Source organism: Hydra vulgaris, chromosome 12 (assembly GCF_038396675.1).
Source record: "Hydra vulgaris chromosome 12, alternate assembly HydraT2T_AEP".
In the NCBI taxonomy this organism is placed as follows: domain Eukaryota; kingdom Metazoa; phylum Cnidaria; class Hydrozoa; order Anthoathecata; family Hydridae; genus Hydra; species Hydra vulgaris.
The window spans coordinates 31,978,876-31,992,500 of NC_088931.1; the positions used below are offsets into that span (position 1 = coordinate 31,978,876).

Consider the following 13,625-nt stretch of genomic DNA (forward strand, 5'->3'; position numbering starts at 1 on the left):
TAATAAAGATTGCAAAGGTTTTATTAGTGAATCAGGGCCTCACTTTTTTTCATCAGGACTTTTTTTTACTTTTTTCTTTTTTTTTTAGAAGTTGACGATTGATATTTTGATTAAATAAAGTTGCAATTATTTATAGTTTTTATTATATTCTCCTATTTGTAATTTTAGAGTCGTTAACAAGAGCTTTTGTAATTATAGATTCGTTAACATTTGAGCACTACAGAAATTATAGCTCCCAACACCCTGAGCCTCTCGGAGAGGTCCTTCAATAAGTGGTGTAGTAATGACAGTATGGATGAGCCCTCCTTCAAATGGAGAGCTCATCCATACTAGGGTGTTGGGAGACACCGAAAAAAAAAACAGCAACCAAAAGATTGTAAATGTCTTCTATCAGTGAAGATATTTATAACTTTTTTGTTGCCACTTTTTCTTCGGTGATTTTTTTTATTTTTTTTTATTTTGTAATTTTTTTTTTTAATTTGTAATTTTTTTTCTAACAATATGTTATGTTGTATATTTGATTTTATTTGGTCTTTTTTGATTAAAATTTTATTTTTTTTTACCAGTTAAACATAAATATAATTAAATTGATTCATTATCCAATTATCATAATATAATGATGCTACATTTTATTGTTAAAAAAATTAGTTGGTAGTTTTATTTATTGAACTCACTGCTTTTAAAATTTACTATAAGACAATATATTTAGCTATATAAATGCAATTTATTTGTATCTCAATTTGATTTTTTATCTTTAATGTTTATAGTTTGGCTCCATGAAGCATTTGTTAATTTGCTTTTTAATTAAAATATTTTAAATATATTGTGATGTCTTTTGAATTAAACTAAAGTTTACTAAAAGCCAACACAAAATAACGTCATTAAACAACACCGACAAGAACTGCTGCATCATGACAGCAACTGAAGTATGACAACAGGTTACCGAAAGCAGGTAAATTGTTTTCCAGTTATTTTTTTTTCTTTTTTTTTTATGTCTACTTATCTGTTACAATTTTTATTTTAGGTTTGTTATATGACGCATTAATGCAATATAAAATATCAAAGTTTAAATATTTTTTTAAGTTTGTTACACATGTTTGATTGTAAACTAAATTTTATTTTGTTTGAAACGTATTTGTACTCAATTGCTTAGTTATTTGTAATAAACTTAGTTATTTTTAATAAATTTACTTAGTTGTGTGCGTTTAATGTTTTTAAGATAACAATTTTCTTTTTTAAAGAAAAATTAATCAAAGGGATACAAAAAATTAATAACTCCTGTATAATATAAGTTAAATTCATATTAATTTTAATAACTAGTTAAAGTTCATGTTATAAAAAAAATTACAAGAATTTGGTTGATATTTTCGTCAATTTAAAGCATGATGAAGTGTTATTATTTTGTGTTAGTAACTAAAAACGTATTATGTTGAACTTAGGAATGTCGAGGAAAATGGTTCTGCCTTGCACTGATATGACCTATGTCAGTTGTAAATTACTCAAATAATGTTAAATAATAATTGGTAAATTATTTTACCTCCCCATACTTTTTATGTTAATTTTCAGATTAATTAATTTTTTAATTTGAAGGCGTTTTTCTTACAGGGTATTAGTTAAGGTTTCGCAACTTTAAATTGTGGAAAACAGTCACTATAAATTAAGTAACAGACCGACCATTACCCGATTTATGGGTTGCTTTCTTCTAGTGTTTATAATTTCTATAATCAATTTTTATTATCTTTAGTATTGTTTTTTTTTTAATTTCTATTATATATTTTGTTGTCATTACTATTGCTTATTGTTATTTTTATAAATATTTACATTACTATTATTAACTACTTTTAATTATTATTACTAATATTAATATTGTTGTTATTATTATTATTAGTACTATTAACATCGTTATTTTTATGTTATAAAGTTTATTATTGTTATTATATATTGTGAAAATTAGCATTATACTTATTTATATATTTAAATATTAACATTAGTAGGTGTTTACTTTATACTTTTAAATTTACTATTTGTAAACATCCTTAATTGTAAAATCTTAATTCAGAAATAAATGATTGCCCGCAGGGAATTGGATTGGTAGAACGTCAAAATCGAAAAATAAAGATTTCTTTGGTTAAGGGTTTGAAAGGAAACCTAGAAATGTGACAGCGACGGATCCAGGGGGGTTTGCATCCTCACACTAGAATCTGAAATTCCTAAAATATCTAAGACCTTTTTTTTCTTTAGGACACGCAAATGTGGTACAAATTACAAAAATATTTCAACGTCTCCCCCCTTCCCCCACCAAAAATACCTGGATCCGTCACTAAAATGTGGCCGTAAGTTAACAGCAACAAATATATCGTAAGCACATAAAAGCTCACAAGAGCTTTTGAAAAATCCACTGGACTAGCCAGTCAACTATCAAACGTCATCGGTGATTAAAAAAACGGAGATCTTCTTGGCTTATCTTGACATATTTGAAAAATTCTTAGTATACCATAGATTGAATCTTCTGGATAACGAAAATTAGTCGGCTGAATCAATCATCATCGCAAGTTATGTCTTTATGGCTTAAGAATGAGCACTATGAGCTTACAGAAGAAGGTAGAGAAATCCTGGAAAGTAAAGAGAGTTGGTTGAACGATAACTTTATGGACGCAGGACAAAAGTTAAACTGTAAAGCTATTGGTAGCCTTGAAACGTACCGCAACGTATTAAACTGTTAGATAAAGAAGTCAACATACTTTCCAGTTTCTGGCAACCATCTTTAGCTATTGCATGATGGTCATTGGTTATTAGCATTTACTTCAAGTGAGCTATAGCCTGCGCAATAATCTTACATTGATTTTGAAAACATGTGCAAAATCCCTCTTTCAACCTCTTGTGAAGGATGAATGGCTCGAAGTAACATTTCTTCCCGATGTTAAGCAGACAGATATTTTTAATTGTGAAGTCTTTGTTTAGGGTTATGCTATTATTTTGTTGGATGGAAAATCCCCCTCTGATGCTCGGTTTGTTGTGAATGAAATGCGCAATCACTATATGAAATGCTTGACAGACGCTCGCTTATCCTTTCCCAACACTAAAAAACCCTGTCCATGTTTCAAGCAATAAAACTAAATTTTTCATGTTTTGATTCAAAAATAAATTTTTTATTTTTATAATGTGATTTACAATTAACTTTCAGTTACTTGTTTTCTAATGGTCTAATATGTTTTTTACTCATAATTACAGATTTATTAAACTTTTTTCAAAAAATGCTAGGAAATTTAAACTCAAAAATTTTTAACATACTTTCAAAACTCGACTCTAAAGTCTTAATTTTACGGGTCTTATTTTACTATGACACCGGGATATATGGGGCAAGTTCTTTTTCATTAAATGCTTCATTTTTAGAATTAGTAGACCTGGTACCATTATCATTCGTCTGCTCGAAGTAGTGTTAAAGTCTTTCAGTAGGCGTACGACTTTTTGTATGGACACTTTTAGAAAGGTGCTGATTTTCAGAAACTAGCGTATTTACAGCAAAAGTTGTAACTGACTGAGTATCCGACAATATATATTTTGTAAAAGATATTTAAACATTAAAATGCTGATTATCTTAAGCAAACACCTAAGTCACTAAATTTTAACATATTTTAACAAAGATCATAAATAAATAATAATGTTTAAAAATAAAATAATAATAACAATTTTAAAAATTCAACAGAATAGCTGACAACAGATACTGATTTCCAATAAATCATTAAAAAAAATCAGTTATAAATAGCAAAAACTTAAAATAAAAAATAAAAATTCAAATAAAAATCCTTTTAAAAATAAAATTTAGCACGGTTGATTTATTAAGTTAATGGTTTGATCATTTATTTATTCGAACGTTCTAATAGTTTTTAATGTTTTGATCTCAGACTTTTTTTCTCCTTTTGTTTTAATATCTTTTCTCTCTCTGCTTTTGTATTTTTATTCTTTTTCATTTTGTTTTTCATTGGGAATTTAAATTTATAATTTTTTGTCTTTTTAAAATGTTTTAGGAGGCGTCATTTTTTTTTTTTTTTTTGTTCTTTATTATAATATTTATTACAATTTAAATAAACAAAAATTTGTTACAAAAATAAAATTTAACAATTAAAGATATCGTTAAGAAACAAATATTAAAATAAATATAAAGAACGCGGATTACTCAAAGAAGACCATCAGGTCTTGTCACAGAGAAACCGATAATTGCTCGTGGATAAAAAAAACAACAAAAAAATAAATAAATAAAAACATACATTAAATATATACATATACTAATATAGATAAGGGATTTTCAAAAAATTTTAAAATTTAAAAGTAGATTAGTATATTATCAGTTGAAAAAATGAGTTTTTTAAGATTTTGTTTAAAAGAATCAAAATTACATTCTTGAGAAAAATCTTTAAAAGTATTTAGAACTATACTATTCCATAAAAATGGTCCGCGAAATGAAATAAAAAATTTTCCAAAATTAGTTTAAGAAAATGGTTGTCGAATTAAATTATCGTTCCTTAAAATATATTTATTTCTATCTCTTTGTAAATTTTATTGTACAAGTTAGCAATGTGGCTTTTCCAATTAGGATTTTCATCGACATATACACCTAAAAATCTTGTCACTAGAACTCTTTTAATAATTATGTTATCGATAAAAAGAAAGGGTAAGTTGCTAGGCAGCTGGTGCTTTTTACCATAAGGATGAAAAAGAATCCATTTAGTTTTATCAATATTTAATGATAGTTTGTTTAATCTAAACTTTTGGCAAGTTTAATGTTCATGTTGCTAAAAAGTGAAAAAATGTTTTAATGAGAAAGAAATAATTTGGAATCATCAGCAAACATAATTGTCATTAGGTTAGAAGCTTTTGGTAGATCATTAATATATATTAGAAAAAGGAGGCGTCCTAATATGGATCCTTGAGGAACTCCGCATGAAATATTTAACAAATTAGATGATACGTTATCATCTGCATAAACATATTGTTTCCGATTATTTAGGTAACTTTTAAAATTAATATATTTCCAGTAAAGCTTTTGCCAAGTCAATGAAAACACCTAAAGTAAATTGAGAATTTTCAAATGATTCAGATATATTTCTTGTAAATTGTAAAATGGCATGTTCAGTGGAATTGTTTTTTTGGAATCCATATTGGTTGTTGTATAATAAATTGTTTATAGTAAGATGATTATAAATTTTATTGTACAAAATTCTTTCTAAAACTTTAGAGAATACAGAAAGTAGTGGAATTGGAGGATAGTTACTTATATTCTTAACGTCACCACCTTTTAATATTGGTATGACTTTTGCTAAGTTTAGAGCTTGTGGAAAAACTCCCTGTTTAATTCATATCAAAAAAATCTTAAAGAGTATATCTTTTAAAACATCAAATGAACTTATAATAATGTTGCCGTTAATACCATCAGGGCCTACTGCTTTGTTAGATTTCAACATTTTAAATGCAATTTCAAACTCTTCAAAAGATAATTCAAAAGAGTTCAAGTAAGAGTTTAGAGGAAAACATAGATCAATCATTAGGCTGTTTGCTATAGGAATGTTTTTTTGTAAGATTTGGTCCTACAGACACAAAATATTTATTAAACTCTTCCGTAATTTGTCTTTTATCATATAAAAATTCATTATTATGTTTAACCATGTTTGGCAAAGGGTGAGATGTACTTTTGTTGCTGCCAGTAATTTCTCTTATTATAAATCAAATGCGCTTAAAATTTAATTTATATTTATCTAGTAAATTTAAATAATATTTTTGTTTTTTGTTTTTTTGTTTAGGCTTTCAAAAAGTTTAGCGTAGTTTTTATATATAATTTTATTTTCATTTGTTATACATTTTAAGTAATTAATGTATAATTTTTGTTTAATTTTTGAAGACTTACGCAAACCCTTTGTAATCCAAGGCGATTTAATACTTTTAGCTTTGAGATTTAAATTAACTTCAGGGAAATTAGTGTCGTAAATATCATAGAATTTTTTAAAAAAGGAGTTATAAACTAAGTTTGTATTATCAGAGGCGTTAATAAAGTTCCAATCAATTAAAGAGAATTGTTCTTTAAAAGATTCAAGGTTTTTATTTGTAAAAATTCGCTTTTTGAAAACTCGTTTCTCATTAGGAAGTAATTTATTATCTATATCTATAGAAAAGAAAATAGGAAAATGATCAGATATGTCATTTTTAATTATGCCTTTTTTTAAGGATACGTTAAAAACATAAGTGGTTAAAATATTATCAATTAAAGAAACACTTAATTGAGTAATTCTTGTCGGTTTGCTAATCAAAGGAATCGCACCATTTTCGAGAATTAAAATTTTTAATTTCACCTGAAGGTGGGCATTAACAGCAACTTAGAATTTGATTTTTTAATTTATTGGTTAAAATTTCAATCGTTAAAACCTCTTTATCAGCATCAGTGATGCTCATGTCATGCCGGCTAAAATATTGTAAGTAATTTTTAACATAAATAAGAACGCCTCCGCCACGCTTATTTGTTTTTCGTGCCAATGAAATTACATTAAAACCCGGCAGTTCAAAATTGGTAAAAGAATTTACGTCATTCGAACTGCACCATGTTTCTGTTAAGCAGATTATATTAAAAAGATTACTAGTTTCTTCAATAAAATTACTAAAGATTTCAAAAATTTTTTTTAAACTTCGAATGTTAATGTGAATTGTGTTAATATTATTTTGATCCAGAAATCCTTTAAGTTTATGGGTATAAAAGTAGTTGCATTTATTTTGCAAAGCATCAGAATCAGTAAAATAATTAAGATCAGGATCAGATTTCTCGTCTAATAAGAAATCATTAGTTCGACAAAAATCATTAAAACTATACTCAAAATTTAAGGTTTTATTAGAATCCATTTAATTTTTGTTTTTTCATATTCGAAATGAGATCAAAGAATTTCTTTTATAAATCCCGTATGATTAACTTATTATATACAACTTTAGCGTACTTACCCTTCGCCATTAAATCTTTTGCCTCATTCAGGAGTTTTTTCCGCAATTCCAGCGTATGATCACTATAATCTTCATTTATGTAAACCTTTTGAGTCCATAATTTCATCGTCGTATATTTTCTTAATATCGTGGCTTTGTCTTTGTAGTTAAGAAATCTTACTACGATCGATCTACTTTTTTTATTGTTTTCAGGTAATTTTTTGCCAACTCGATGCGCCTTTTCAATTTCAAAGTTTCCGCGTAGTTGAAATTTATTATTTAAAAACTCCCTTACTTTATTTTCACTGTCTTCCCAACTTTCATTTTCAATTTCTTCAATCCCGCAGAACCTTAAGTTGTTGCGTCGACTTCTGTCTTCAAGTTCTGCCAATTTGTTAATCATTTTAGAATTTGAATTTTCATTTATCAATGATGTTTTTGATGTTTGATGATCAGCGACTATTTTATCATAATTATTACTCACAAATTCACCAGCTTTATTAAGTTCGCGTAATTCCTTTTTTAGTTCTTTGTTCTCGCCAATTACTGAGTTTAATTTGACCGTTCTAGGGGACGTAGGGGAAGCCCCCCCCCCCCCACACACACACGTTCTATACCAGATTCGCCACTGCATGCATAATGTTTTTCAGTTAAACATTTATCAAATTCTTATTTTTATGTACATTTTAGTACACTTTTTCTTTTACTTTTTTTTTTATTATAAAATTAAATATAGAAACTATAAGCAACCTAAGATACTTATTATAAAATTAAATATAGAAACTATAAGCAACCTAAGATACTTATTATAAAATTAAATATAAAAACTATAAGCAATCTAAGATACTTATTATAAAATTAAATATAGAAACTATAAGCAACCTAAGACTTATTATAAAATTAAATATAGAAACTATAAGCAACCTAAGATACTTATTATAAAATTAAATATAAAAACTATAAGCAACCTAAGATACTTATTATAAAATTAAATATAAAAACTATAAGCAACCTAAGATACTTATTATAAAATTAAATATAGAAACTATAAGCAACCTAAGATACTTATTATAAAATTAAATATAAAAACTATAAGCAACCTAAGATACTTATTATAAAATTAAATATAAAAACTATAAGCAACCTAAGATACTTATTATAAAATTAAATATAAAAACTATAAGCAACCTAAGATACTTATTATAAAATTAAATATAGAAACTATAAGCAACCTAAGATACTTATTATAAAATTAAATATAGAAACTATAAGCAACCTAAGATACTTATTATAAAATTAAATATAGAAACTATAAGCAACCTAAGATACTTATTATAAAATTAAATATAAAAACTATAAGCAACCTAAGATACTTATTATAAAATTAAATATAGAAACTATAAGCAACCTAAGATACTTATTATAAAATTAAATATAAAAACTATAAGCAACCTAAGATACTTATTATAAAATTAAATATAAAAACTATAAGCAACCTAAGATACTTATTATAAAATTAAATATAAAAACTATAAGCAACCTAAGATACTTATTATAAAATTAAATATAAAAACTATAAGCAACCTAAGATACTTATTATAAAATTAAATATAAAAACTATAAGCAACCTAAGATACTTATTATAAAATTAAATATAGAAACTATAAGCAACCTAAGATACTTATTATAAAATTAAATATAAAAACTATAAGCAACCTAAGATACTTATTATAAAATTAAATATAGAAACTATAAGCAACCTAAGATACTTATTATAAAATTAAATATAAAAACTATAAGCAACCTAAGATACTTATTATAAAATTAAATATAGAAACTATAAGCAACCTAAGATACTTATTATAAAATTAAATATAGAAACTATAAGCAACCTAAGATACTTATTATAAAATTAAATATAAAAACTATAAGCAACCTAAGATACTTATTATAAAATTAAATATAAAAACTATAAGCAACCTAAGATACTTATTATAAAATTAAATATAAAAACTATAAGCAACCTAAGATACTTATTATAAAATTAAATATAAAAACTATAAGCAACCTAAGATACTTATTATAAAATTAAATATAAAAACTATAAGCAACCTAAGATACTTATTATAAAATTAAATATAGAAACTATAAGCAACCTAAGATACTTATTATAAAATTAAATATAAAAACTATAAGCAACCTAAGATACTTATTATAAAATTAAATATAGAAACTATAAGCAACCTAAGATACTTATTATAAAATTAAATATAAAAACTATAAGCAACCTAAGATACTTATTATAAAATTAAATATAAAAACTATAAGCAACCTAAGATACTTATTATAAAATTAAATATAGAAACTATAAGCAACCTAAGATACTTATTATAAAATTAAATATTGAAACTATAAGCAACCTAAGACTTATTATAAAATTAAATATAGAAACTATAAGCAACCTAAGATACTTATTATAAAATTAAATATAAAAACTATAAGCAACCTAAGATACTTATTATAAAATTAAATATAGAAACTATAAGCAACCTAAGATACTTATTATAAAATTAAATATAAAAACTATAAGCAACCTAAGATACTTATTATAAAATTAAATATAGAAACTATAAGCAACCTAAGACTTATTATAAAATTAAATATAGAAACTATAAGCAACCTAAGATACTTATTATAAAATTAAATATAAAAACTATAAGCAACCTAAGATACTTATTATAAAATTAAATATAAAAACTATAAGCAACCTAAGATAATTATTATAAAATTAAATATAGAAACTATAAGCAACCTAAGATACTTATTATAAAATTAAATATAAAAACTATAAGCAACCTAAGATACTTATTATAAAATTAAATATTGAAACTATAAGCAACCTAAGACTTATTATAAAATTAAATATAGAAACTATAAGCAACCTAAGATACTTATTATAAAATTAAATATAAAAACTATAAGCAACCTAAGATACTTATTATAAAATTAAATATAGAAACTATAAGCAACCTAAGATACTTATTATAAAATTAAATATAAAAACTATAAGCAACCTAAGATACTTATTATAAAATTAAATATAAAAACTATAAGCAACCTAAGATACTTATTATAAAATTAAATATAGAAACTATAAGCAACCTAAGATACTTATTATAAAATTAAATATAAAAACTATAAGCAACCTAAGATACTTATTATAAAATTAAATATAAAAACTATAAGCAACCTAAGATAATTATTATAAAATTAAATATAGAAACTATAAGCAACCTAAGATACTTATTATAAAATTAAATATAAAAACTATAAGCAACCTAAGATACTTATTATAAAATTATTATTTTCCAAATACTTTAATGTAAAATATTATTATGGAATATTTTATTAAACAATGACCTAAAAAATTGTTCTTCCTTTTCTCTATTTAAACAAATAGTTTTTTTTAAATGTTTTTAATGAACTAAACTCTTTTTTATATAATATGTTATATAACAGATTTTTAATCGTTATATTCGTAATATAAAATTGCAGTTTGTGTGGGCCGATGACATCATGAACGGGAGAGGGCCGTGCCCTCTATTTTTTTTCTAAAGAACCTTTTTTTTTTAAAGACGATTCTAGATATAAAGGACTTTTTTTAGAAAAAAAACTTCGAAACCCATGTCGTCGGCCATGAGTCGTTAAAATCGTAAAAACAAAGAGAGTCGTACATTGGTGAAGAATACAACCTCATACAATGTTCAGGGTTGGACTAGCCCACCGATACACCGGGAGATTTTCCGGTAGGCCGGGCAACTTTTTTTTGATTGTGGCTGCCGGCTTCCGCCTGTGACTGTACTTAGTAAAAAAAGTATTTTTTCCACTTGAAACTCCATCATATTTTATTATTAATAAACATAAGACATTATAACAGTATAATTTTATGACGTGTCACGAATACCGTAAAACTGGTAGATAAAGACGTTAAAAAAAGAAACCACTAAAGCGTCAACAAAGTATATTTCTGAAAATACGTCTTGTTATCAAAATTATATTTTTTTGCGGTTATGTTCTCGGCTCTAACGATGCAATTTGTGTATTTTTAAATTTTAGCATATCATTATCCGGTTTCCTGTTATGTGATATTGTTGGGGATAGTGCAAAACCGCGTAACTAGCATTGGATAATACCGCGTGCATTTTTTTTATACCAGTACATTTTTTTACTAGTACATTTTTTTACTGGAAAAGTTTCAAATTTAAAATTTTTTTTATTTCAACAGATTTTGGTTTCATTTTAGTATAAAGAGTATTATTCATGTTTTTTGTAATGTCAACAATAGATATTTGTTGGTAAAATTATTAATATCCAATTATAGTAGCCAATGCTAGTTACGCGGATTTGCACTATCCCCGACGATAGGTTAATATAATTATAACTACACACATTTTAGTTCATTAAGGCATACATTTAGTTACAACTTTTAACTTATATGTTCCGTCAGTTAATTAAATCATCAGAAATAAGTTTAAAAAACACATAATAAATGGAGCACTTTAATAAAAGGCACCCAAACAGGCTGTGAAAAAAGTTTTTCTAGCTTAAATTATATAAAAAATTGTCTACGGAATCGTTTATCATTTGACAATTTGGATGCTTGGATCTTTATGAATTTAAATAAAGACATTTTAAAAGAATTAATACACGACAACATTATTGATGAAGTTGTAAAACATAGTTCTTTACTAAAAAAAGTTTTAATAATTTAGATTATTATACCTCATTAGTTAATTTGCATAATGGTTTCTTTATTTGTATCATTTTATTAATGTGATCCAGGGTTCTCGCTCTTCATTAAAAACCTTAAATAATTAAAACCTCCTTTAAAGTTATTACCCAGCAAGCACAAAAACGTTGATACAACGTTGTTATAACGTCGCAGTACTCGTTGAACTGATGTTGAAAGTTAGTTGAAATGGAAAAAAATTATGACGTTGTTTTTGTCAACGTTTAACCAACGTTGCGGACAGACGTAAGAAACACGTTCATTTTACGTTATATAAACGTTATTTCAACCTACGTTGGTCGTTTTTACCGATTTAAAACAACCAAAATAAATTTTAGGCATATACAAAACATCTCTTGAAATAATACAACAAATAATAATATGTATATAATTCTTATTTCAAAACAAATACATCACAAATTAAGAGATTTGTACGGTATATAATTCTTATTTCAAAACAAATACAGCACAAATTTAGAGATTTGTTCGTTACCTGCAATTAAACTTTTTATGAATATTGGTTGTATTAACGCTTACAAATAACTTTCGTTACTCCGGAGTGCGTGGTGAGCTCTTGCGCCCACATCCGTTTAGCCTATCAGGAGAATATTTTAGATAATCTTTCAAAAAATCTCGAATTGTGGATCTCGTACTCTCTGCATAAGTCGCCAAAACCGAATCTAAAAATAGAACAAGGGTTAATTATTTAAAATTTTTATCTGACATATTTTAATTGGAAATCGATCTGTAGATTGCTTACAGCTAGTTTCATATCAACAAGACTAAGAAATTTAAGGGCTGTTGGTCATATAAAGTTTAAGCAATTACCAGATACAGCATGATAAAATTTGGTTTTTTCGAAAGCTTTTTTTTGTCTTCTCTTACCTGCCATACTAAATTTAGCTTGAAGACTATTTGACATTACCCTAAAAATTGCAGAAAAGAAATAAAACTAAAGGATTGGCAGGATTATCAACTAGTACGAGTAAAGTTAACAGGTTTTTATTATTTGCTTTGTTTTAAATTTTATTATTTGATATATATTGATATTGACATATTAAACTTTTTTAGATTTTTTTAGATTTAGAAATTTAAGGGTCAAACTTGAACTTTAGTGTCAAAATATCCTAAATAAAATGATAATTTTCTTTTGGTTAGCAACGTTTGTATATACATATATACAAACGTTGTATATATATATATATATATATATATATATATATATATATATATACAGTATTGGCCATTAATAACAATCCACCATGATTTTTTTGATATTATTCGACTTTGATTGATAATAAATCAATGATTGTTTGACTCATTTCAAATATAAAAAGTGTAAATTGATGAGTATCATATTTTCTTTTAAATAAATATAGATATTTATAAAAGTATCAATCGATGCGCTAATCATCTGGGTTTTTTTTTAACACTTACCCCATAATTTAAAATAACTATAATGGCCTAAATTAACTACTCTATTATTTCAAAATTCCTTCAAAATTGCGATTGTCTTTGAGTAAAACTTTCAAGTTATTTGCAAATTAATAATTATTGTTAGAGAGTTTTTTTTTAAATTGTTATAAATATTTAAAAAGTTTGTGTAAATGAAATATAAAATTTAGCATCTAATTAGCAACTACAACATTTCAGCAATAAAAAAATCAAAATGACTGGAAAAACTATTGATAATATGACAAAATGTAAAATCATAGCTATGAATGAACAAAACATCTTAATGAGAAAAGTTGCGAAACATTTAAACACAACACATCCAACTGTTAGCAGAATAATCAACCGATATCATGAATACAATACAATTGAAAATATTCCGCGTCCTGGAAGACCCAGCATTTCAAATGAAAGAAATGAACGT

At 25.2% G+C, this 13,625-nt stretch overlaps 1 protein-coding gene across 1 annotated transcript; it reads right to left on the bottom strand.

Annotated features, from left to right (window-relative positions):
- Positions 1-5,021: 5,021 nt before the first annotated feature.
- On the bottom strand, positions 5,022-7,363 carry LOC136088065 (uncharacterized). Its single transcript, XM_065811719.1, has 3 exons — positions 6,982-7,363; positions 6,418-6,812; positions 5,022-5,345 (listed from the first exon to the last, which is right to left on the bottom strand). Exons 1-3 carry the CDS (start codon positions 7,361-7,363, stop codon positions 5,022-5,024), a joined length of 1,101 nt encoding a protein of 366 aa, XP_065667791.1.
- Between the last annotated feature and the right edge of the window lie 6,262 nt (positions 7,364-13,625).

Excerpts from the sequence above, each read along its gene's own strand:
- LOC136088065 (XM_065811719.1), bottom strand. The coding sequence starts at position 7,363 with ATGATTAACAAATTGGCAGAACTTGAAGACAGAAGTCGACGCAACAAC. Across the intron at positions 6,813-6,981 it reads AAAAGATTTAATGGCGAAGG|ACGAGAAATCTGATCCTGAT; the intron begins GTAAGTACGCTA and ends ATTTCTTATTAG. Across the intron at positions 5,346-6,417 it reads TCACTGATGCTGATAAAGAG|GGAGTTTTTCCACAAGCTCT; the intron begins GTTTTAACGATT and ends TGAATTAAACAG.